Source organism: Dermacentor albipictus, chromosome 10 (assembly GCF_038994185.2).
Source record: "Dermacentor albipictus isolate Rhodes 1998 colony chromosome 10, USDA_Dalb.pri_finalv2, whole genome shotgun sequence".
Lineage (NCBI taxonomy): Eukaryota > Metazoa > Arthropoda > Arachnida > Ixodida > Ixodidae > Dermacentor > Dermacentor albipictus.
Window position 1 is genome coordinate 19,504,881 of NC_091830.1, and position 26,331 is coordinate 19,531,211.

At 44.1% G+C, this 26,331-nt stretch overlaps 2 protein-coding genes and 1 long non-coding RNA gene across 9 annotated transcripts in view; 2 read left to right on the top strand and 1 right to left on the bottom strand.

Moving 5' to 3' along the window:
• BORCS5 (BLOC-1 related complex subunit 5) overlaps positions 1–26,331 on the top strand; it is a 343,941-nt gene that overhangs the window by 303,268 nt on the left and 14,342 nt on the right. The window contains exons 1-2 of one of the 6 annotated variants that reach the window (XM_065443772.2): positions 24,988–25,226; positions 25,326–25,476. In XM_065443772.2, the coding sequence (XP_065299844.2) occupies positions 25,329–25,476 (148 nt within the window). In that variant the 5' untranslated portion in view covers positions 24,988–25,226; positions 25,326–25,328. Of the gene's footprint in view, positions 1–24,987; positions 25,227–25,325; positions 25,477–26,331 lie in introns of those variants that run through there. The other 5 variants (XM_065443771.2, XM_065443773.2, XM_065443775.2 and 2 more) reach the window with 5 other exon arrangements.
• Positions 1,045–24,670, bottom strand: LOC139050483 (uncharacterized). Of its 2 annotated transcripts, none has more exons than XR_011508895.1 (3): positions 24,452–24,670; positions 21,677–21,755; positions 1,045–1,685 (listed from the first exon to the last, which is right to left on the bottom strand). It is a non-coding gene; the product is annotated as an uncharacterized lncRNA (long non-coding RNA). The 2 variants fall into 2 exon arrangements; XR_011508896.1 differs by lacking the exon at positions 1,045–1,685 and adding an exon at positions 2,205–2,585.
• On the top strand, positions 4,412–20,710 carry LOC139050797 (uncharacterized). Its single transcript, XM_070527558.1, has 7 exons — positions 4,412–4,469; positions 8,475–8,536; positions 9,126–9,206; positions 15,126–15,345; positions 17,511–17,600; positions 17,722–17,811; positions 20,607–20,710. The coding sequence occupies exons 1-7, from the start codon at positions 4,421–4,423 to the stop codon at positions 20,708–20,710; spliced, it is 696 nt and encodes a 231-aa protein (XP_070383659.1). The 5' UTR covers positions 4,412–4,420.

Genomic DNA, 26,331 nt, shown 5'->3' on the forward strand with positions numbered 1-26,331 from the left:
AATTGCCACAGGTTTGCTGGCGTATATGTATCAATAACGTAGACATGCACATTTGTCAAAAGTGACCTTGTCGCACTTCGCAGGCAACCTTTTAGTTGGCTGGTAAAGTGATGTCGCATTCTGACAAAGATATGTCTGTATGACGAAACGTTGTATATAGATACACGGCTTCGCCGCAACAATTATTATCCAAGCTTGCTTGAACGTCAGCGTTTCAACGTATAATGCTCGGCAGAAACTGAGTTCTGGACATGGAGGGAAACTACCGAGAAAAAAATGTGCAATGGCAGTTTCATTGCTGTCTACTGAAAGTGGCAAAGAATGAACACTTCACACACCGAACTGTCCTGAGCAGAAAAAAATGCCAAGTATTCTGAGCTCCGGTACCACCGTGAAAAAAAAAAGTTAAAGCGGGTCAAATTTTCAGTCATAAAGGCCTCACTGCGTCATTCAACGTTGCAACTTCTATGACAAGTGAACAGTAACGAATCTGGACCTATGCGTGAGTACAGTAGCTTCTCTCGTGTATGCTACATCGACAACTGCAATCATGTTGCAAGCCTACGAATGGGTATTTTCACAATTGACAAGCCACCCAACTACAAATGTACAAGGGAACTGTCGCTTTGCGCATATTGTACCTAGCCGCAGAAGAAATGATATGTGAAGCCATTGACTTCTGTCTTAAGATGACACGTGTCTGTGCAACCTGAACTTGTATCGGCACTGACAGTGACGTTCTGTGTGAACGTTCGAAGTTATATGCTGCCAATGATCAGCGGTGCTACGAGCCAGATACTACGGTACACATAAAAGACGCAACTAGAACTGAGCACATTGTCTTCACGTATACTAAATACACATTAGCAAATATCCTCCCAGTAGTAATGCATTTTATTAATGAGATTAAATTAAACGAGGCTGAAATGTGAAAATTCGATGACCATTTTGTTGCAAATTTTTAGCCTAACAGTATATCGTTAAATTATGAAAGGGTGATAACATTTCAGTGTTAAGAAAGCATTCGGACAATGAAGCAGTTTACGCTAACTTGCATATATAATCAATTTAATATACAAAAAACGAAATGGTACGTATTGCAGTTTTTGAGATTGTACCCAGTCGATAAGGCACCAACAACTTAATTTCAAGAATCCGTAATACAAGCGTGATAAGCTCAAAAGAAATCAGCTGCATAAAAAGTACACAGACAAATAAAGAGTCGGCACATTCAGCCCAGTTGGGTCACCAAAAGCATCGCCAGGTGAAGTTAGGCCGGTTCCCAACACGACAACGATATCAACATTAGAGCCGCAAAATCAAATACAAATTTAGGCAATATTATTGCACAAACTAACACAAAAACATGCTGAGGATCACTACACGGATACAATATTACATCCATTAAATTATTAAGGCTCTTCAGATGCCCGTACTTTGCTTTAATGAATGAAATCCTCTTCGCTCGGCGTCTCCTATACGCATCTCATTGCTCTTAACTGTGTGCATCTTACGCTTCGCCTGTCACATAGAGAGATAGTGAAACGGCTATTTCTTCAAGTGCATCTGCATGCGTTGTCAGCCTTGCGAGAGCCAAACAGAACGTTGACTGCGGTTCACTTGGCAACGTTCATCATGTTGAGCGTCCTTCCATCTATCTTTTCTGTGCAAACTTGCCTCTGCACCTAAACAAGATAGCAACGAGATAAGAACAAATATTCAGACTTGTACGTGTGCATAGTGCCACTATAATGTTATCTTAACGAAACTACGCGTTTGCATGCTGCTATACACAAAATGATTTTTTTCCTTGCATGATTTTTTCATCCTTTCATGCATGATATTACAAGACTTGGTACTGAATTCCATTCGTAAAAAATATTACAAGAACGGTTACATTGTTAAGGAAGCCAGAAGTTAGAACTCCGTAATTGGGAAGGGTTGGGCGATAGCTTACTTGCACAGAATTCACGCGAAAATATACCGTGCACAAATGGCAATACAGCGGAAAATGTGCACTAATTAACCATGCGAGTGAAATGGCATCGTAAAAATTTCTAAAACCAAGGACAAAATATGCGTGCAAACAGTAATTACTAGGCCTAACATGAATCTCTTTATAGCAAAATCGGAAGTTCAGCATAGCGATGTTAATTTTGTGTGTGCGTAAGGGGGGGGGGGGGTGCGACGATTGCACGCTCTCGTTCAGCACGATGCCCAAAGTACTCCTACGTGTGAATATTCTCTTAGTGCTTAGATCATCTTGAACACCTTTTCGAACGAATATCCATGTTCCTCTATACGTCTGTGTCTACGTCGGTTTTGCGTGCTTGCTTTTCATGCACATGCAAAATATTGCAAAAATGTGCGACCGTGCCAAACGAAGAATAATAGTGCGGCGTCTTCACGACACCGAAGGTTCGAATGATACCGTGGGAGGAGAGTGCGTGACGGTGTTCTCGCGATGCTCACGAGTTTGTAGAGTGTCCGCGAGATTTCCGACTTGATGACGTCACTGATTCGTCACCGCTGAGACGCGGCGGTGTCATGTTGTGACCGCGTCTCGTCTGTTGAGCTCCTCTGAACTGTTAGGTATGAAAGAAATGAAATAATAAAAAAGCAGTGTCTTGTTGGCAGTATTTTTGTTCTGTCTTTTTTGTAGGCAGAGACACACACCAACGGAATAGTGATAATGTCATGGCTATAACAGCACTTGTAATTGTTGACATTTACACTTCAATTTTTTTTAAGAGGAAGCTTTAGCTCGGGGCCAACTGCGATTTCCCTAATCAAATATATGTAAAATATCCAACCGGCCCATGTTACAGATTTGACTGAAATGTTTTGCACTTGAAAAAGAATGTTGAACACTACCGAACGCAAATAGCTGAAGCCTAACCTAGGACCACACATTTCTTTTTAATGTTTCCATGAAAATCGGTAAGCTGAAAGAAACTTCAAGCAAGACGCTTACTAATTCGCAACTCTGCACCAGGAAAAAATTACACAGTCCTGTAAACTGCATCTGCTACAGCATTTCAAGCAGACAAATTTGATATATGAGTTGACAGTTTTATACTTAGATTTTTACAATGCTTGCAAATGTCTTGCGAAATTCCTGCTCACATACAAATTAGGGGTTTATTCCTGAGCGGTGTATAGCACATCAATTTTGTCTGCATTAGATGGCGCCGTCGGTGCAGTTTACAGAATTGTAATATCGCTGTTTAGTGATGAGTTACAGACCTGTAAACGTAATTCTTCGGCCATTCTTTTCTTTAATTTTGCGATTTACAATTAATTTTGTACATACATTGATGGGCTAACTAATAAATTTGGTCCCTGCGGTAGGTAGATTTCTACTTTGCCGTTTAACTGCAGCAAACTTCATCAAATTCGATGAAGTGAGTACTGAGGAGAATGATTTCACCATTCCCATGTATTTACATAGCAGCTCTAAGCTTCCCCTTTATTTGTATTCCGCAAGCTATCGGCGATGCCAGGTTCATTAACGTATGAACAAAGAGGCACAGAAATCAAGACACCATAGTAATGGGACGTTGGCCCTTTGCTAAGTTCCAGTAAGTTACAGAGAATAAGGAAGCAGAGTAGTCTTCCGCTGAAACATACTCAAGAGACCGTGATACTCTGTTCGCCTTACAAGACGTTCGTCTTAACAGGAGTGATCCAACAAAACTCGAAATCTGTTATTCCTGCTGCACCCACGTATTCATCTCAGAAAAATGCATGAAAAAAACAGCATTAAATATACGTGTATGTGCGTCGTTACCAGAAAAGGAGGCATGGTCGACTTCTCTGCAAACTGTTTTCAAGGTTCCCGTTCGTTTCCCTTCTTTAACCTGCTTTTGTTCTTCGATAGCGACACCCATGTCACACGACTACTTCTTTTTTTTTAATCCGGGGCAAAAATAAAAATCAGGCTGTTATCTCCACCCATGCCTCTACATTACTTTGGTCAAGCAGCTTCTGGAATAATATACCATGTTTCTCTCACTTTGTGACAGCATGTCTCAACTGCCACATCTTTTCACACTCGTCTCACTGAGCTTTGGGAAGCGACAACGTATCCTTTTCTTTTTCTTCAGAAGCTTCAGGCAGTTTAAAGGTAAGTCGCATACGCCATTTACAAGACAAGCTTCAACAGTCTTGAACCTTACATGCAGCGAGTCTGCACCGTTTAGGCCTGTGCCCAGAAGCGTCACAATGCTCGTGACCTATACATTCATTTTGATGTAGTGCGAGCAATGCACTGAAAGTAAGGATTGAAATCGAGTGCACCGGAGACATCACCGGCATCTTAAAGGTGAGTTAAGTCTGTGCGCAAGAAGTGAACTTCAAGCGAACAAAACTGGACACCGTCGCCGGTTAGAAGCACACAAGAAACTGACACCCAAGCAAAATGTCGTTAGCCCAAATGTGTCTTGCGTTTGCTCTGATCTGCGGCTTGAGTAAGTATACGCAAGTCTGTTGACCTTAGGTACGTGTGTATCACTATCAAGTAACCGGTCGAAAAAAGCTTTTAAAAAACTTTTATACCCTGTGGTCCATTTAAATGCACACGACACTTGTTACTTCACAGTGCGTTGATGTAAAATCATACGTAGCTTCAGTGTGCTCACACGACTTTTCCTTGTGCCATAGTCGGGTGGGTGACAACTTTTCCCTTTCAGTTCTATTCATCTCATTCACTTTTTAGTCTATTGTCTCTGCATGTGCATAGCGTGACGGCCCAATGACAATATTTTAGGCAGATAAAGCGCTCTCTACAAGGCTAATCCTTGAACAAAAATAAACGGGACACCACCTCTCACAAACCATCGTTGCATGTGAGAATGAATTCGTAATGCAATTTCTCTGAACAACGCGTGGCCTCGTATTTTTGTAACGTTCCATTTCGCTTTTTTCGATATTTAGTCCTAATCCAGAAGGGGTCGCGTGCATAGTGTTTTGTACAAAAATTACTAGAGGAAACTATGACGCAGTGGTCTCGTGTTTACCTTTTCACGGGAATGGAGGTTAGTACATTGATTCGTTGGATTTCCATGCTTTGATCGCTCGGCTGGAGACGTTATTATGGCTTTGACTACTATACGTTATACAGCTGCATTTGTTGCCCAAAATTCTAAGAAATCCTGCATTTTAAAGCGGAGCTTCCTCTGTAGAACTACCCCTCCCCCCCCCCCCCAAGGACTTTCCCTGATCGTGGCTGTTGGGTGCTGCTGCCGCCTTCTTGTCGAATAGCTCGCATTGTAAAGGGGGGAAAATAAATTGCGTGCCCGATGTTGGCCCCGAATCACGGTCCCGTAGCACAGCAGTTCGATGCCCTAACCAACCGTTAGGCCTCAATCACACGTATACTTCTGCTGTGTCAACGCAGAATAGATGTTTCAAATAGTTTTTTTTTTTAAGTGCGTAGTGCGGGTGTTTGACAGCACGTGCGCGTGCTTGAGTTCCCTTTAGGCTCAAGACGCCAGAACGAAATGGAGCAAATTTACTGCATTTTATTAACCTCTTCAAGGATTCCGAGAAGTGCGTTGGATCTGTGTAATTTGGTTTAAATGTAGAAGGCAATAATACTCTCTGTAAGTGCATGATCGTGTTTACACAGCGTTTAGTCATGGAGAAAGCTTTTTCAGTGTATCGCTTCACTTCGACAGTTTAAATGTCGCCCTGAGCGATTAAATAGAAGGCAATTAGTTGACGGCTCGTGCTCGGCTTGCAATCTACGCTGGCAATGGCAATGCAAAACTGGCAGAACTGCGGCGAAAATTGCAGCGGCACAGCAAACTTAATACCTGTGTCACACGGGCGCATTTGGAAGGCCTTCCAGTCGACGGCCTTCGAAATGCCACAAGTCTATTGACTCAAAGGAGCTGTCTGGCTGCTGCACGGCACTTTCGAAAGGCCGTTGAGTGGTTCAGGCGTTTCTCGTAAAATTGTGTGGCGCTGCGGATCTTTACTTTCGTTTTCATGTCACGAAAAGTTAAGCAACATTAAAACCACTTAAAAGTACTATTATTTCTTTTATGTTTGTTTATACATTTAAAGAAATGTTTACACATCACCATATATATATGTTTAGTTTTTAACTTGTTGAGTAGCGAAACTGCGGCAACGTTTGCGCCACTGCATGTCGCTGTTGTGGAGAGTATGTGCAGTTCGCAATATCAAGTGGCAAAGATACTTTATTGAATAAATAATAAAACTCATATATAGTATTTTTAGAGCATTTTGGTTTGATTTGTTCTTTCTAACCGATAGTACGAGCACACTGTAAACGAGAGGGCATGTTCGCACTGTTTCCGCTTCCGTTGCTCAAAGGCCATCGAGATTTCGATAGAGTTGTAAGGTGCTCCGTTGACTCGATAGACTATTGACTCGGCGGTCTTCGAAACCGCCCGTGTAGCAGCTCGAACTTGACCTTTGAGTCAACTGACTCAAAGGGGGTTGGAAGGCCTTCCAAACGCCCGTGTGACACGGGTATAAAACGCTCTGCGTCATGGCCACCGCGACCCGCGACGGTAGGGCCACCTGGCGGCGTGTTCTAACACTCGTATCTCTCAACACAGCCTCCGAGATTGGGCGGCGCGCGCTCTGGGCACCCGATCTCGCAGGCGATGCTCTCGAATAAAAATATTGCACATTGCTAAGGGGGAGGGGGAGCAGGGAAGGCAGGTGCTGATAAGGGTTTTTCTGTTGCGGTCAGTCAGCGCGACCGAGCTCGATGACACCGAACGCAGCATTAGCAAAGCTTCTCACTGCAAAAAAATTAATAAATAAAGGTTAGCTGAACTCTCGCGGCCTTTTGCGAAAGATCAAATTTACGTGACGTCAGTACCCGACCCAACGTGGCCTTTCTATTGACTTTACAGTGTTTCGCGCCGCGCGGTCAGTTACTGAAAATGGTAACATGCACAAGGAGCCGCGACATTTAGGTTATTTGGTGTAAGTGCTAGGTGAAGTTACCTGCGCAGTGCTGACTTTACACGACCGATTAGTTCGTATAACATTCATGAGTACTCAGGCTGAACTAGCAGTGACAATGCCCTTAAACAATGCATCACTGTCTGCCATTTAGCATAGAGTACAGCGGACGTATCAGTTCAGTGACCAAGTGAGCTTTTTAAAAAAGTTGCTGGGCGTCAAGGACAAAAAAACAACATTTTTTCCCATGGTCGATTGTTCTGTAAGCAACGTCAGCTAGCAGTAGCGGAATCGTCATAACTAAGCGAAAGCATAGAAAAATAAGACCTTTTGAGTGAAAAGAAGTTTCTTAGAATTGCGATTTTCATTAAAAAATTGTCGTGCTCGTTCTAAAGTATATATCGTTTTGGTTGGAGAACTCCACACCTCTGCTGATGTTTGAAATCTTTATGCCTTCTTCGCATGGCATTCACATGATCAACTCGTAATCGTAAATTTCTTACATATCGCTCAGTCAACTTCTGATCAGAATAAACATTATGATAACCATCATTAATAATAATAATAATAATAATAATAATAATAATAATAATAATAATAATAATAATAATAATAATAATAATAATAATAATAAGTACCCGCGTCAGAGCCATGTTCGACGGGCTTTTGTTTACTTCAAGTTCAAGCTTTATAGATTCCTTTTGTGCGCATTATAAAATGATTAATGAAATCAACTATATTAGGAGGTCCTAGACTTTTGAAACTGTCAGGGGGACCTCCTAAAGCAAAACGTATGTATATTATGTGCAAATACAGCATGGTTATACAATTGAATAAACAATACATGTTATATAATAGCTAGGGAAAACGCAAAAACACAAAACAAGAGCCAACAACTACACAAAGTGTAAGAACAATATATAAACCTATCGCGGTGAACATTAGTTGGCGTATGTCCGAAAAATATACGACTGAAAGCATACAATGCAAAACAGCATACAATTATTTATTTATTTATTTATTTATTTATTTATTTATTTATTTATGATACCCTCAAGGTACATAATTGTACATTGCAGAGGGGAGCGGTGAGAATACATTCGAAGAGTAAAAAATGCAGGATTAGTTCAAGGAATTTCCAACGAACAAAAGCAATATGAAAAAAGTAGCAATACATTCATAACAAATATCACAGGCTTACATAACATGAAAATACACAAAGAATACACTTTAGCAAGCACACAATGTTCACGAATAAGTACATAATCATCCTATTTGCTACCATACATTATTTTATGTTGATTAGTGCATTCTTAAAACGAGTGGGGTCACTGATGCTTACTAATGATGTTGGTAGATTATTCCAGTTATTCCAGATTCCATATTAAAAGAATGCAATAAATAGAAGAACAGAAAAACAATGCAGAACTTTTACTTATCAATTAACTGCTAACAATATCTTTCTAGAAATAACCTGAAAAAAAAATGCTTATTCCATATCGAAACTGCACGTGCCTCTTATAATGCAGCACCGTTGGCAGACGCGTTCTTTCGGCGATATCGCTGTCCAGACAGATGCAACCCACACCCGGTGAGTTCGGGAGCGACTGGAAGGTGGGAGTAATTTTGCTTAGTTAGGCTCGTGCCTCTGCACTCGACACCAGCGTTGGTAACCTTCTTCTATTAATGCTCCTACAGAACTCTACAGAAATATCTACATGTATAGTTAACTGAGGCATACGCTTGTCAAAGCTGGAAAGAACAGGAGGAGGAAGTGCACTAAACTAACGGCGCACGACACCTCTTCGATATTTTACTGAGATCAATCATTTGAACAAATCCGAAAGCATGTTGGTATAAATAAATATACATTATATATATATATATATATATATATATATATATATATATAATGCGTAATATTCAGTGCGTAGTGCGAGCATTGTGTAATGCGTTCTTGTCTTGTTATTTTTGATCATTTTTTTTTCATATGTACTGTCCACTCCTGCCTACAGCCTTCTCTGAAGGCTGGCAGTATTTCTCAATATATATATATATATATATATATATATATATATATATATATATATATATATATATAGCCTCTGTGAGCTCAAGAAACAGCACAATCTTGCATATGATATCTCGCTTGACTTCCTCTTTATTTCAATGTGTTACAGGATAGGCCTGTGAACCGGTGCTTCTATTTCTGCGTAAATCTCATCCCCTATGGGCGTTACTACGACGGAACGGAGTGCTACGTAAGGTTTTCGTTCATACACAGTCCCCATCCACCTGGTTTCTTTTTTATTTACAGCAATTTAAATTTGCGTTCCTAACAAAAGTTCAAATGTTAGAATACAAACGCAAGATCAGCTTAACGTTAGGCTCCACTCCAACAATTCCAAGTAATGCAGCGAAAGCTACAGGTCACGTCTGTCGATCAAGAAATAAATCCTGCTGCATGTCTCAGAGGAAAATAAAGTACCCTATCTTCCGTCTATAGTTCGCAGAGGCCAATGTGGTCTATAAATAAAATGTTTCTTTTTTTTTTAGGAAGAAAGTGTTCTATGCCAGAGGAGGAGGAGGAAATAACTTTATTGTGTGCCCTGCGAGTTGGTGGGGAGGGCTTCCAGAAAAATTTGTCCCACGTACACACGTCAAACCATGATCACCACGCAAGTTCCCTGGCTGCCGCGTGAGATGGCGCTATAATTTGCCGTTTTGTGAGCTTAAAGCAGGACGTTCTGAGAATGCCACCAGATGGTGTTGGCGTCCGCAAATCATAAGATCAAGTCGTAAGAGGCGATTGGAGTATTGGTGGAATAAAAGTAGGGAAATGACAAAAAACGGAGACGTACAAAAGCACAGTTCGCAGTAGGGGATGAGAAAATGTTGTTGTGGGAGTTCATAGTGTTTTTTTTTTTTAACCTACGTAGGACATTAGGCAGTATAATAGCAAGAGCTTGGTGGCGCAACCCACCACCCAAAGGGGATGCTGATAACATCCATCCATCGATCCATCCATATGTGCGCAGCAGTCGATTTAGGTACCTCTGAGCTCTGAAGCTCGTGGGTTCAGTGAGAGCCGGGGCAAAGTAAACATGTCCGCAATAGATATTAGTCAGAGGCGTTTGGAAGATTGATGGAAGGAAAGTAGGGAAACAACAAACGGAGGCGTAAAAAAAGAAAGTTCCTAATAGGGGTTCGGAAACTTTGCTTATGGCAATTCTTCGTGAGAATTTTTCCTTTTCTTTTTTTCTTCTTCCTTTAACATAGGCAGGAGATTAGGTAATATAATGAGAGCTTGGTGGCGCAACGGAGCAACCCCCTGGAGATGCATTACCAACAAGCCCACATTGCAACCGCCGCCCCATTCCAAAGGGCACGCTCATAGCGTCCATCCATCCATCCATCCATCCATCCATCACGGCGGTACACCTCGGCAGGCGGTAGGGACGGCGTGCGCTTTCTGCTGTGACCAAAGAAACGATACGCAGTGTGATCAGGCATGAACATTCACGTGCGGGTTCTAAGAGTTGAGGTGGACGTCGGGATGAAAAACTTGAGGTTGATTTACATTTTTTACAGTGAGACGACCGAGAAAACAACAGTCATAGAGTCATTACGGGCTGGCAGCAACTCGGACGCTGCGGCCCGTGGCAAGAAGCTCGAAAGAGATCAATCAAGGAATTCTCTAGGAATCCTCTAGATCTCTGGCTTTTAAGCCCTTCGGTGTCTCGAAGACGCGTCACGTTCGGCCAATGGGCGAGCCCGCTCAGGTGACGCCATTTTCGGCCAATCGGCGAGCCCACTCAGGTCTCGTAATTTTCGGCGAATGGTAGGCGCCCATGCGACTGTGTCAAACCCGGCGGAGAGTGTCGCGCCTTGGTTCCCAATTGTCCGAGTGCTCTGCGGTCTTGCCGTCCCGGTCTGCAACTACCGTCACCAAGGCGGAGAGGGTCGCTCCTTGGGCCCCAATTGTCCGAGGGCTTTCTCTCTGCGGTATTGCCTTGCTGACTTGCAAGTGCCGTCACAAAGTGGCAGAAGGGGGCGACGCTGCCAGGGTTTCACGGTGCATTACACCCGTCTTGCCTCTTGGACCCAAGTTACCTGGAACAGTGCCAGGCTCTCGCTTCACTTTCGGAAAGAGTCAAGCAGTGAGTTTTAGCAGTGCCGTATTGCGGTACGGCAAGTGCGGTATACGGCACGGTATTTCCGTTCCTTACTAATTTACCGCGATGACCGAAGATGTTTTAGCTGCGTGTGCCGCTCGATGCGTACGGTAATGTGATAATGATGATAGCGACTAACATTGGGGCTTTGCAGATTGCAATAACTATGCGCTGAGCGCGAAATATTCATTTTGACGAATACTTTTGGAAAGCTTTAGGTTGTCCATACGCGCATTATTTTTTACAGAAGTGCCCGGCTACGGCAAACAGTAGACGCCAGCACAAGGCCGGTAGGGACATCTTGTGACACCGTCCTGCAACACGTGCAACCTTTTGTTACATAGGTGTTCTTATCTAATCAATACATAAAAAAGGGTATGTTTCTTGTAAATTGCACTGCTGCTGACACTTCACACCAGCAGATAAGTAGAATATAGCTAGCTACTGCAATAAAAGCTCTGCGTCCCCTATAAGTAAACTCTGCGTCACTAGATGGCGCCACCTACCTGTTTTTTTTTTTTTTATGCCACTGTTTAATTGTCACTTGGTCGCTCCGCAGAAGGTGATTTAAGGTAACCTCTTGCCTTGGTATTATGTTCTTTATTCTATGGTATTATCATGGTAAAACAAGAACGCGAGACGTGGACTCTGTGGCCGGCATCAGCTTCTCACTGTTTTGGCTTGGTGCAGCTCGGCTCGCGACACACGGTGCCAGCCGAGCATTACCGACTCCTTACCGCCTAGTATGCCGTACGGAAAGTAATTCCGTACTGTAAAGTTCGCGCATGCGCAGTCCTCGACCGGTACGGTATTACGCACTTACCGTACCGTATTCCGTACTTTCCGTAGCACCGCTAAAAGTCCGTAATACCTCCACCTGCGGCACACGAGGTGGGCGACGCCAACTCGTTAGCACGAGTCGCGCTTCGGGAATGTGGTATACGTGCTTTTGCGCTCCTTAATTAGCTGTGGCGCGATTCGATGTGGTCTGCTGAACTCGAAGGAGGCTCAGGAAAAGGTCCCGTATCTAACAGGGTGCTCTCGCGTCCGCGGAGGCACGGCCGTTTGGCAAGTAGCGTTTTCGCTCGCCAAAAAAGTACCATCCGGTAACGACGCAGTTTTCGCCGCATACGGACTCACCAGCGTGTCTGATAAGCTTATGACACCTCGCGTGCTCGCTTTCGCTGTCACTGATTCGTCCTTCGCGCTAAACTATAGCTTTAAAAAATGACTGCACATTTCTAGACTTGTATTTGTGAATGTGCAACGAAGCTGCCACACCTTAGAGTACAAGTTTCACTTTGGTGGTATGACAAATTTATTTTAAAGAGGGAGAAACCGATGTGTTCTTTAAGTAGACCGCGTTCGCTATACAGGTCTGTATGGGCTCCCTGCAATGGTCAGGCGGCGCGGCGATCGGCTCAGCCGTCAGCGCCACCGTGTCAGTTGCGCGAAACACCGAGGCGGCCGCTGCTGCGGAGGCATGCTTTCGCGGCGCTCGTTTGAAGCACTTCGAACGTTCTAAATTCCGGTTTTAAGGCAATCGAAAACGTTGAGGCCCATTTTTTACCACCGACGTTTCAGAAAGGACGTCAAATTTACTACTGCAACCACGTATACCGTGTCAAAGCAGTAAACAGCACGGACCTTACAGTGAGGTGCTTAAATAAATTGTGTTGTTTTAGGTACCAAAGCCACGATCTGATTAGGAGGCACTCCGTGGCGGGAGACTCCGGAATAATTTGGACCACCTGGGGTTCTTTAACGTTGACCAAAATCTAATTACACGGGTGTTTTGGTATTTCGAACTCATCGAAATTCGGCCGCCGTGGCCGGGATTTACTCCCGCGAACTCGCGCTCAGCCGCCCAACACCGTAGCCACAAAGCAACCGCCGCAGGTCGCGAAGTATATATCAGAACAAAGTAAGTATGCTTACGACGTCGATCTCAAAGTGCGTTAACAAATCATTATTTTATGCCACTTAAGTTAGCAGATACGGCCGTGGACGTCTTTGAAATGTAATTTGTCGCTGCTTTACTTGGAGCGTGCCTTGCACCTCACATTATAGAGGTTCTGGCGAATTGGCCGGTAAGTGCTTTTTTCTCCGTTGACAAAGTGCCTCGAGCATATTCTGGTAATGTCGTTCGGGGTCGAATGTGAGAGACAGGCATTACCGCTGAAGCATCATAGAGAGCAATCAGCTGAGACTAAACAACGTGAAGACTGAACAAATATGTGCTTGTGTGTGCGAGGAAAATGCTAATTTTCGAATATTCGACGTGTTCTGAAGTGTACTTCAACCTTTGTTCTGTTGTTCTAAGCGCGAGAAAACATCGGCACGGATGAGCTCGGTTCCAGCATTCGCGTCTTGATCTTGGCGCAGGAAGAAGCACAGCGCATACAAAGCTCCAGCACGGAGCGCTTACGAAGCTAGATTTGACACCTAACAACCACTGCGCGTTTGTTTTGGAGCATGACGAGCTAAACAACTATCAAAACTGATTTACAATAGCCGGAATCAATTCACGCGTTTTTATGCAGTTGACACTTTATTGCGTGTTCTTATAGATGCCGCTGCTGGCTCTTTTTCATTTCTTTTTCTTGTTGTTGCACTTACGTCTTCGTTCGTTTAACAGAATTTCGCAAGACCGACACGAACTGCGACGATCCACTTCAGCCGCCGGGTTGCTTCCCCTGGTTTTGAAGGGAAGCGGTACAATTTGATGCCGACCTCCCCTTCGCGGTTGTGACAGTCCTTAACGCAGCAGTATCTGCGCTTGTTCTTTTTGTTCACACTTCTCCCGAAGGAGCTGCGAAGAGGCCGCGGGGAATTCATTGGAAAATTGGAAAAGCAGGCTTGCAGGCAGGCCTGAGCGCACCACGGGCAATTGTGAAATACGGTGAGGGCCTACCCGCGGGTGCTCACCGCCGCTGCCAGGTGGCGCGACATGTACAGGCAAACTGCATTGCAGGGTGCCTATACTCCACCCAGACGAACTTCAACGGAAAATGGGTTTTGGGGTTTTTGTTCTGCGAGCAGTATGCGGTAGGTTGGGCTAAAAAAGTTTGTTGGCTGCCACTAAAAGCCAGAGCCTTTTAATAGACTGCGTATAGCAGACAATTTTAGAACTGGCCGAAATCACTCCCGTCGGGGCTATCAGGAGACAACAAGTCAAGCCTATCGGATTTGACAAACGGCTCCCTTTACGGTTGGCGTTTGGCACCGTTATACCCGGCATGCTATCCCGACAAATAATGCTTCACCGGCGAGCATGCAGCTATATGAAAGGCATTTCACGCTGCATCATCGTTACCTCGGGACCGAACAAGTGCGCATCAATTGATACCTACCGGGAACCAAGCACACTGCGCTGAGTCAGCCGAGAGAAGGGTCACGTGCGAGACAGATTCTTTTAGAGTGAATGCGGCAAAGGTATCATAGCTTCACGGTGGTCAGTAATTAGCTTGTAGAGGCTGGTGGTGTGGCGTGATGCTCCCTCCTAGCTTATTTTCTTCCTCCGTGGAAGTAGTAGTAGTAGTAGTAGTAGTAGTAGTAGTAGTAGTAGTAGTAGTAGTAGTTACTTTTGCCTCAGATCCTGGCTCGTACAGTAGCCATGAAGGAAACAAGCTTTTCTTCTTCTAATGGGCTTTTTTCTAGCATTTATTTTCTTCCTCCGTGGAGGTAGTAGTAGTAGTAGTAGTAGTAGTAGTAGTAGTAGTAGTAGTAGTAGTAGTAGTAGTAGTAGTAGTAGTAGTTACTTTTGCCTCAGATCCTGGCTCGTACAGTAGCCATGAAGGAAACAAGCTTTTCTTCTTCTAATGGGCTTGTTTCTAGCATTTATTTTCTTCCTCCGTGGAAGCAGTAGTAGTAGTAGTAGTAGTAGTAGTAGTACTAGTAGTAGTAGTAGTAGTAGTAGTAGTAGTTACTATTGTCTCAGATCATGACTCGTACAGTAGCCAAGAAGGAAACAAGCTTTTCTTCTTCTAATGGGATTGTTTTTAGCATCTGTCTCCTCTGGGAAACTTTTTCGACTGGAGAGGCTACTGCTACCGTGGTTTCTGCACAAGGTGGAGATCCCGCCCTTCCGCCGCAGATATGTATTGCGGCAACGGCACTGCGTCGACGTCTACTACAACGGTCCGGACGACAAAACGCGAAAGTACCACTGTAACCATGCCGGACACTTCACCTAGCACTGTCGTCTCATCGACGTTGAATACTGGTAGGTGCATGGTAACATTACGCGTTCCGTCATTTAGCGCACCTACCGTTGCCTCTGAGATCCGGCGCCGATAGCACGCGCACGCCAATCTCAGTGGCATCGTAATTGCGATATATTTTACTAGTAAAATTACCAGAGGAAGCTCTGGAGTTATTGCCTCAGATCGCTTTCTATAGGAGTAGGTTCAATCAATATGGGAATGATGATCAGCGAAAGAATTTGCCTGAACGGCAAATACTTCCGGCTTGAACCGGCTTTGTGACTTCATAATTTCGTCATTTACAACAACATATCGCGTTGTAAATCAGACAGCTCGCAGTAATTCGGAATTGGCGCAGTAACTAACTGCCCTGCTGTATTTAGAAAATGATGAGTGCCTGGAAATTGAGATAAAAGAAAAGCGTAATTAGTGACGCCACCTTAGCGTCTGAAGTCACAAGCATGAAGATTAGACAAACCTACGTACTGCCCGTACCATTGTACCCATAGTGACTCAACTATTGCAGCGCCGGAGTTCCTTTAAGTAACTTTGTACGAAACACTACGCCACCCGCATGGCCTCAGGGATCCGACAGCGCGCAGCGCCCTACCTCGGAAGCCATGCCACCTGCAACTCGCTTCGGTCGGTTGAGGAAGCGATATCAGAAAGGAAAGCCAGCCAAATGCATAGGGACGCCCGGATATGTTGGCGCGATCCTCTCGCTCAAGTGCACATTTGGAAACGCTGAGAGGCGAAGCTTCGGCGCCCACATGAAACGGGACTTGCTGAAGAACGAGGGCTGGGTCTAAATACGCGTATACGGCAAAGTATGTTATGCAGCGAGTTGTAAGAAAACACGGATAAGGTTGCAATGATGTCAGGGTGTATGCACTTCACACAGTGGTAACTAGTGCGAGGAATGATGCAGAAGGATTAAAAAGAAAGACCGTGTCTGGGGAATGAGCTGATAACGGATGGCGCACTGTCGAAGCCACAAGAAGACGCCGCGCTGTCAAAACGTCCGAGCGACGCGCCGTGCTTTTGCATAAGCGCTGTGAGCAGGGAAGCGTATAGGCATGTGGAAAATGTAGATGACTGAAGAATGCTTCTGAGCCTAACAGAGTGTACGGCACAGGAAATGATAAATATCTTGTATGTACACTTCACGGCATGTCTCTCACGTGTACCCGACCCCGACTCACGTGGCACTTGAGCAGGCGGCATGCGGTACAATAAATGGTCTCTCAGCGTGAATTTTAGCAATGAACCATAATGAATAGACATCAAGAGAAAAGATGAGCTGGACAGGCCACCTAATGCGTAGAGCAGATAACTTATGCAACAGCAGAGTTACCGAATGAGTGCCAAAGGGAAGGGAAGCGCAGTCGAGGACGGCAGAAAATTAGGCGGGATGATGAAATTAGTAAAGTTCCAGGCTCAAGTTGCAATCAGCTAGCGCAAGACGGAGGTAATGAACTGGTCGCTAGTAGAGGTCTTCGTCCTGCAGTGACATAAAAATTGGCGACGGTGGCAGCTGCTGCTGACGATGATGATGATGATGATAAACAAACATAACTTAGGCAATGACCAAGACAAACAGCCACATATATAGACACCAAGTCACCATCTATGCTTTCTCGTCTCCCTCCCTTATGCAACCCGTTAGGACCCTCGCAATTCCAGCCATAAGCTGCTTATATTAACCGTATTAACTGAGACAATGTCGTGCGAAAACTGATCGCAGGATGGCAGCGATGGCACAGGCCTGTCAATTCAAGCAAGTTGCTGGTCCCGTGACCAACAATTGCCAAGCGAGGCACTGCACTGAATGCCATAGTTTATGCCTTCAGCTTATTGCTAAAGAGTCACTCTTCTTGTGAGGGTTTGCTAGCTCGGCTGGAGTGGGTCGTCAGGTGTGAAATGTATGTGTGTTTATGTTTGTTATGTGTTTTATTCTCATTTTCCTGCATGAAACTAAGGCCACACTTCCGTTCAATAAATCGGTCAATACCCATTCAATGTATAGTTGTTACACGCGCTGACCAACTGTACATTTACGTTTACTCAAAGCCTTACTGGAAAGCCTCAGAGACGCTAACGGAAATTTGTGGTCTTTTAAGTTAGTAGTACATTATTTACCTTTCTTTCTGAGTGCTTTTTAACGCATGAGCAACTTCAATTTCAGTTATCGACATTGGTGCATCGAGCAAAGTCCAAACAACGCCGCCAACGACTCCTGAGATAACGTCGGCAAGTGACAAACCTACAGAAGCTGGTAATTATATTATAATTTTCATTGTTCCAGTGAGCATTTATCGCTGCAATAGACAGTCTAGACGTTCATCACGTGAAGAGAAAACGTGAGTGGCGTTGTACTTTTGTTCCGTTCGCTATAGCCACTAACAGTACGGCAAGCAACAAGACCGAAACTAGCAGTCACGCTACAACTCAGTCAACGGCTTTGAGTGAAAAGGCTTCTCCACCTGGTAATATTACGCGATGTTCCTTATTAAATATATATCGATGCGTATAAACTTGAGATTATATTAAATGTGTACTGCCCCATGCTGTTTCTCGTGGTATATTAAATTACGCCATTCCGCTCTCTCACATTGCAGCTGTCAACAACGCAACGTCTAAGGAAGCAGCGTCATCAACCACCTCCCAGACAACTACTACAGTCGCCGAAGCTCAATCAACCAGTAAGCATACGAGTAATATCCTAGTTTGCGTGCAAGCTCCATTCTTCACACTGCAAGGGAGTCACTTAACGTTTTCCAAAAGCTATCAGTAGGTTTTCCGTTGGCACGGGAATACTCTCAATATTTTCCAGGAGAATTGGGGATTTCTGCTCAACGTAACGCATGGTCTGTTCGGGTGATCAGATGATATCATGTGGTATTTAATCACGCGTGATATCATGTTCAGAATTCGGGGTCTATTGGTTGTTGTTCTCAGCTACTTCAGTTAAGGGAATCAAAAAGTCACTACAGTCTGGCAATCTCTTTAGCGTTTGAACGAGCTGCGAATAAGCGGACGGGTCCCTAATGGTGAATACGCAAACGTTAAATTAAATTATGCCTTTCTACTTTCTCATATCGCAGCTACCAACAACACTCCTAATGAAGCCATGTCATCGACCGCCTCGCAGACATCAACCACAGTTACCGAACCAGAACCAACCAGTAAGCATGCGAGTAATCATTTAGTTTACATGAAATGCTGCATAGTACTTTAGACTGCGATGGAGACTCTTATGTAGACCTGCTCTAGCACATGACGTCATATTGACAGCTGTCTACCGTTGCTTACACATAGTATGCACGTACGTCCTTCAAGGATACTCCGCGACTTCCGGTTTACGGCGGCGCCATGTTGGGGAACCTATAGGCCTATGCGTGCGCCTGTTGATATGGTTTCTCAAGATGGCGGAAGATAGCGGAAGCAGACGACAGCAGCGTATGTGACGTCACGTGCATACTATGTATACAGCGAACCGGCCGGTTCTCCCAGACACGCGTGATTATACTGGTCCTTATTCCCTTAGCCATTTATCGTCGCACAGGAAAACTACCAAAGCCGCAGATTATATTGCAGGCACAAATTGAAGTGGCTCATCGAGAAATGGCAAAAAAAGTTTCACTTTCAACAATCGCCTGCGCGCTAGCGGCGTCATGACTTCCTTGTTTACAAACATGAAGCTTGTCTAGGATTTTCTAGTCGTTCTTCTGGCGGCCCCGGAATGCTCTTACTTTTTATTATACCGGAACGCAGCGAGATACTGCTCTAAATCACGTGATGTTTTCTAATTGTATCTAGATTTGTTAATGCATTAACATTGCATTAACATTGCATTAACATTAGACTAAAAGAACACAAACATTCACTAAACAACCCTAACGCATCACATTTAGCCGCACATTGTTCCGATTGTGGATGCAAGCCTTTCTTTAAAGACACAAAAATTCTTTCTAGACACAGATGCCAAACCACGAGGGAAATTATCGAGGCTTTCCACATAAAAAGATTAGGAGACACTTGTGTCAGTCATGCTTCGTTGTCTCTGTTAGATTGCGAATTCCAGTACCTTCGCAATACGTGTACTAATCTGAAATAATTTTTTTTTTCTTTGACTTCCTTACCCACTGACATGTTTAACTGATGCTTTTACATTGTCATGTTCTGATGCTACGGTTTTTGCAATCACCTATATATATGTTCTTCGTTTCAATAAAAATTTAGTTGAGAGTTAGCGCTCGTCCTGTCTGCTCCTTTCTGTGTCCGTGTTTCACTTCGCGCTAGAAGCCAATATCATGTTACCGTACCAACTCGCCCAGCTGTCTATCCTTTTGCAGTGAAGTTACCGCTGGAATTTCAATGTGCATTATTCCTTCTATTGTTTTCGACAAGAATATGTGATATTGAAAGTGACAGGCTGAGTGATTGGTTGATTCAGTGAACGAACTCAAACGCTAAAATTTGTCAGCAGTCTGTTGTCTTGCACTTTTAGATTACAAGCGAACCAATAAACATGATACGACTTGAACGACAAAATAAACTCGCAGAGATGAATATCAGTAATTGTATTACTGGTTTTCCTTCGTTACATAGAACGCCTAGCGGCTCACTATACGGCGAGAATGCTCAATTTTACCGGCCATTTGGCACTGTCGTCTTGCGTTGTAAAATCTAAGGTGGGTAACGAAACCAAGATCGTAGACCCTACCAGTCCGCGGCTAACGGGCCCGACTAACAGAGTTTTACCAGCCGATGATTGTATAAATAATTGGTCTCGTTAAATCAAATCAGATGTTGAAATCAGAGGTCATAGCAGCTTACGAAGTAAATGAGGCCCAAATCGCATTACTTGCGGTTGCAAGTTACGTTGTATGGGATGTTAGCACCGTTTCGGGGGAGTCATTTTGTCTGAAGCCTTTCGTCTGTCATATGTATAATCACACAAGCAAGTAAAAATACGGGAAAGGGAGCAATGTGAGAACCAAAGTATTGGAGGAAACAGCCGTCATTCACCGGGTACACGATAGACGGCGACGTAATACAACGACGCAGCAAAACGACGAGGCCTAACTGAGGCACGTGGTATCTGCTTTTATGTTATCACAAGTTTGTGAAAGTGCATTTATGGCGGCCATCGGTGACAGAGACCGCGTATATAGCCTAACGTCAGCAGAACCGTGTGCCAGAGAAACCGGAACTCACTATCGCGAATCATTTCCCCCCACAGTTTCATGCAAAAAGGACCCACTTATTCTCGTTTCAGATACCGCAAAGCCTGTACAAAATGATACTGTAACAACGACGACAACTGCCACCCAGCCAGTTTCGGTCATCGACAAAGGTGTGCGAAGATCCAAGAGTGTCTAATTTCGACTTTGAAGGAAGAAAAAAAAAAGTGTTACTAGGTCTATGGCCCTAAAGGGGTCATGCAAAGCACGCGCTAATTGCCTTCAGAAATATTCTGAAGCACAGTGGCATTCGTTTTCGGTATTAGTGACAGTCAGTACTAATGAATGCACGTACACTACACTGTCGTCTTGTGCCCAAGTATGGGTGCACTGCTGTTTTGTCCATGTTCGATCAGTGTCTTTAATGTCATTGTTAAGATGGCAGGCATTGAGACAATGAGACATTGCACTGGTGTCTTCACCCGCCGCTGCTTCGACGCCTAATTTTTAGTGCCGTTCTCGGTGGAGTGACCATAATATGCTCATTTCACAATAAGAATTATGGGTATAACTTCACGAGCGCGCATTCGTATGTGTAAGCATGTGTAAGCACTTCACACGTCGTGACAAACCCGGATGATGGGCCTCATCCGTCAACAACCCTGAAAGCTACACGTTCTCCCATAACTTTTCTAAAATCAACGATCCTGAAAAGATGCTTAAAGACAGCCTGCAACTACTAATGAGCCAGTGCGCTATCTCTCTCCTTCGCCTTCTCATTTTCTTTATTAATCCATCATCCCCACTCCCCCGTGCATGGTAGCAAACCGGACGTTCGTCTAATTAACTTCCCTACTTTTCCTCGTCTCTCTCTATCTCTCTCTCTTACACATTAAGCAGAAAGAAAAACAAAAGTGCACGCACACTTGTGAAAGAAACGTTTCGACGTTCAATGAACGGCACGTGACACACCAGCAAACAAAAAAAAAATGAATGAAAAAAAAAGTCATGCAGAACGAACGCACATGTTCGAATCTATGTCAAACTAAGCTTGAGCAAAGCGGTCAAATATTTCACAGCTGCCTGCGATGCGTAAAATTTGGTGATGACAGTTGTATGCGCAGAAAAGGGCGACAAGTGTCAAGCAACATAAGGATGTCTGTACCTGTTGTGTCACAGTGGGAAATACCACTTCTTTATGCTTGGCGAAGGACAGGTACATCCGCAGGGCCCGTACCAGATTGCTAAACCAAAGAACGCAAAGTAAATCAAAGAACTCGTAAAATATAATTAGCCATTATATATATATATTAACAAATCGGCATGCTCTACATATATCTGTGAGCCGACATTACAGCTTCTTGATTTAGGCAGGAATCGTACGTAGAATGACATGCCCATTTTGGAGGAGTGGCCAATAACCCAGTGGCAAGTACTGAGCGGTTAAATCAAAGGAAATAAAGTAAATTAAAGAATCCGGTAAATATAGTTCGCCATTCCATTCACAGATCGGCATGTTTAGAGATTCCTGTGAGCCGACATTATATGTACAGGTGTTATGTAAAATGTTAGTTTTTTTTATTGTGCAGAACAAAGCGTGACCTACGTGGCCAGCACACAGGATTTATATGAGCCAGTTAAGCTCTGCGTATATAGTCAAACGCCTTTGTAACGTTGTTCTTCGAAATAATTCGTTATACGGGTCATATTGTTGTAAAGGTGCTCAACTGTGTGTTTTATATTCAAGACAGCAGCCACCATCAGAAAAGCCTAGGATGGATCGCAAAGAAAGCTTCACCTAAAAAAAAGAAAAACTAAAAATAAAATCACCTTATCGAGCTACTTTACCCACAAGGAAACAAAAAAAATGCCTTCACACAAATCTGCGGCCTTCGGCTTTAAAATAAAGCAAGTCCTTCGAAAAACATTACCTGAGATTATGGCTACCTTGAAAGCTAGTAGTCACGGTACTGCTGTTTCTTTGTCTCTGTGCAACAGAGCCTTTCTCAGTTCGTCGTAGAAGACGCGATGGATGGCTCAGCACGAGCACGTCCTGCTACGGTTGGCTTCTCACGCGTGTGTACATACGAAAACAGCTCGAAAATGACAGAGTAATTTAAAAGTGAGCCACACGCTGGTGTCATGTAACGATCTTTGTTTTTCCTCTCTGTGAAATGTTTATTTCAGCCACAACTATTTGATCTAGTTCATAACACAATTATTCAGATAATCACTTCTCTTGACACAAGCTGTAACACATCGGCTCAAACGTTCGCTGTGCCTTGAGGAAACTCGCAGTCCCGGAGTTTTCGACGTGGGTTTTTCAAACTCCATAGCTACATAATGCGTGTCTTGGCACAACAATGAGATATTGTTGAGTTTGACAATGACATATCTAATTTTTTTGTGGTCAGTTGAATACGATTTTACTTTCTCGTGCTACTGTTTTCCCGTTTCCTTTCAGTTATTATTGTTATTCATTACACAGAAAGCAAGTGTACGTGCTTCTGACATCTCTCTTCAAAAATCCTGGCGGCTGAATTTCGCATCTACGCTTTGCAGGAAACGCTACCTCGCTGGGTGAGAATGAGGCTATCCCAGGGACAGAGGGAAAGCTTACTGACGTCGCTCCATCCTAGTGTCAAATTTTCCTACTGACCAGCTTCCTTCTGCACAGAAAAAAATTAGGGAGCTAAATTTTCTGTTCACAGAAAAGGCTTATTTAGTAAATTTAGCGGCAAAGATCGCAATATGAAACACGGACAGTTATGAAATCAAAATAAAATCGTCTTCCGACAGGCCTGTTTGTCCATATATGTGAGTACTATACATCGACACTTCACATCCTGCACATTACATTAAATATACATTACACCAGTCGTTCTCGTGGTCTGTGTTTCACGAAGCCCGCTGGCAATAAGCGTTCATTGAAAAAAAATTTGCGCTGTTTCCACAGCGCGTTATTTGAACGGATATTTTGCAAGCCGTTTACACCGAAAGCTTTATTTAACGGAAGTAACTTGGTTCACGAGGCTATTTTTCAGCTGGGACAAGCGATCTGTCTGTCTGACGATAAGTGGTGACGACAGCCGTCTGCATATGGTAACCAAAAACAGGCATACATAAACTTCAAAATATAGTTCTTCAGCCTCGGAGTTGATGCAAAATGTTGCGACTGTGGCGGCATAGCTCCGTGCGATGTTGCACAGTTGGTCAGCACTTAATAAAAGCGCAATTTTTACGTGTCCCCTCATGACGTGTTTACTGCTTCGAACATGCCGTGGCGTGTTGCCGAGAGGCGTCTGATTATATTTCGTTGCACCGACGCTGCAAGCGTGCCCTTTTCGCTCACTCGTTTTCTCTCTCTTCTTTTCTTTACAGCTTGCTCTAGGTTTACGTTAAATGAGGCAGCTGGTTGTGACCTGTCAAATGTAGCGCGGTCGCGTTCAAGGTGCGAAAAAGGCACGTCACTTACGTCACTTGGGACCATAGAGGAAGGCATGCTTAGGATGCTCGGTCACATGCTGCTGATGATGATGATTTAACGACATCCCCTTTGAAACGGGGCGGTGAAAAATGGTCACTTAGCCTGCTTAATTTATTCAAGCATGTTATACGTGCCTTTTTTATCAGAACGCCACAAGGAAATACGTGCGTGCATCATTTTATCATGTTGCTCTTGAAATTTAACGAAACATAAAGGATGTGTACTTGGCTGTACATGTCGACAAAGTAAAGAGTGAACAAAATGTATAACTCAACAAACACGCACTCAAGCCCTTCATTACAAGTATTTCACCGGCAGCAGAGGGGTTGCCGTCAAGACGAATGAGTCGAACGACACTGCTCTTGTATTAGTCCATTCAGGATTGCACAGAACTAGTTTACGCATGCGAAATGTGTACCTGCTCAGAATATACAGTGAAATACTTGCGCTTACCTGTTGTCATTAGGAAACCTCAAAGACTTCGTAGAACTGGAAATTCTGCTTTTACAACACCACAGAGCCGCACATGTGATGCCTCGATGTTAGCAATCTTCGTCCACTGCTTGGTTGATCTGGTTTCCTGCGTCTTATGTTCCTGGCACGCCGGATCAAGCTTCTGTCTTGTCTTTCCCATCTTCCTACTTGGCACGACAACCGAAGCAGATGACCGAGCGCGATCCGACTTGTGATATCGCTGAGCGAGTGGAAAGGGCGAGAGGAAGCAAGCTCGACAGACGCACGAAGTCAACCACTTCCCGCGTTTCGCTGGATTTAAAATTCACAAAAAGAGAAAAAAAAACTAGACAGTAAGAAGCGTTGTTTACCGTTCACTCAAGACTTTTTATTTCTAGAAACTCATGAGTGGCAATAAACGCCAACGTCCTCATCTACTTCGTTCCACCGGGTCTTAGGATGCCTGGCAACCACTAGAAGCGCGCACGTTCCTTGAAACCGAAACTAGGGTGTACCGAAACGCCAAAACAATCACTGCCCTTCCGGGGAGCGATCGCATCGCTCATAGGCATCGTTCGCCTAGCAACAATGGTTGCAAATATGGCGGCGCCCTTGTTATTTGTTGCTCTCCGCTGTGTCCGCTAATGTCGTTAATGCAGTTATGTTTACTTCTTCTAAACTTTCTATCGACTGTCGCTGAAACAAGTCCGTGATCCTCGCTTCCCGCTCTTGACTCTCCATCGCAGTTGTCAGTCTTGTACACCACTTTATAACGGTAAAAGTCGTAAGCGTCGTAGCTTGTCGACGCTTGACAGTAGCTTGCTGTGTCGAAATCTATGGTTGAAACTCACTGAGCGTATCACTGTCGTTGCAGCAGATGGGGCTGGAACAGAGCAGTCACTCGAGTGGCGGTTCTCTGAAAGTTGGAAAGGGTCGTCACGCTAAGGCGTCTTCGCCACGCCCTTCAATTAGTTCCGACTCCGATGTCCCGTATGTCTCATCAACAGTGAACAACCCGATCGGAGGTACGTTTTCGTGAGACTTTCACGTAGACGTCGCATGCTATTTAGTGCAGTAACTGACAAAGGAAAGACAAACAAGGAACCGGGAATGCTACGAGAAGTTGAATAATTTTACGTTATGCTGCACCAATGACCACCGGCTCTTTGAAGTGAGACGTTGGTTGTCGCGATGTGAAGGTCGGTGTAATGCCATTGTCACACGGCCACTTCCGATCGCGATTGAACCTGATCCGGGTCGAAATTCTCGACTGCGATTGGCTCCCGCCCGCAGCTTGCGCAATTGAGCCAATCGCGACCGAGAAATTTGATCCGGATCGAGCTCGATCGCGATACAAAAAGAAGGCCAATCCTATCAGGACAAACACGGTCACATTGAGCACGGCGTCTTTATAACGGTGAAGTTGCTCACTAATATAGGCTGCGTGCACCACAGTCTATAGTCAACTTTCAATTTTCCGCTGTACGGCTCGTTTACAGGCCCAACATTATGAACCACTGTTTTATTCTGGCTTCACAAATTCGCGCAACGTGTTGTTGGTACCCCAACGTTAGCGTAGGTTTGTCTAAATGATCGCAACGACTTTGTGTAGCACTATTACGTCTCCTTCATAATCTTTTTCTGTGGTTTTGGTACCTACACAATAATTTGCATTGTCCTACTGACTCCTGATTTCAGAAGAAACCTGTAACACATTTCACTATTAGTAGCAGTCCCTCTGCCTTCGCTGAGCACCCATGTAATAAATACTGCAATTTCCTTTCCTTTCTGGCTTGATGATGCATTGTCAGGCCAATTGCCTCAACAACATAGACAATTCTATGCGCTTCTCTGTATTTCATCTTTTGCTCAATGTGGAT

What these genes read in the sequence shown, in the direction of transcription:
- LOC139050797 (XM_070527558.1), top strand. Translation starts at nt 4,421, where the DNA reads ATGTCGTTAGCCCAAATGTGTCTTGCGTTTGCTCTGATCTGCGGCTTG. An exon ending in TGACAAACCTACAGAAGCTG is followed by an intron (nt 17,601 to 17,721) that starts GTAATTATATTA and finishes CGTTCGCTATAG; the next exon opens with CCACTAACAGTACGGCAAGC. An exon ending in TGAAAAGGCTTCTCCACCTG is followed by an intron (nt 17,812 to 20,606) that starts GTAATATTACGC and finishes TTCTCGTTTCAG; the next exon opens with ATACCGCAAAGCCTGTACAA.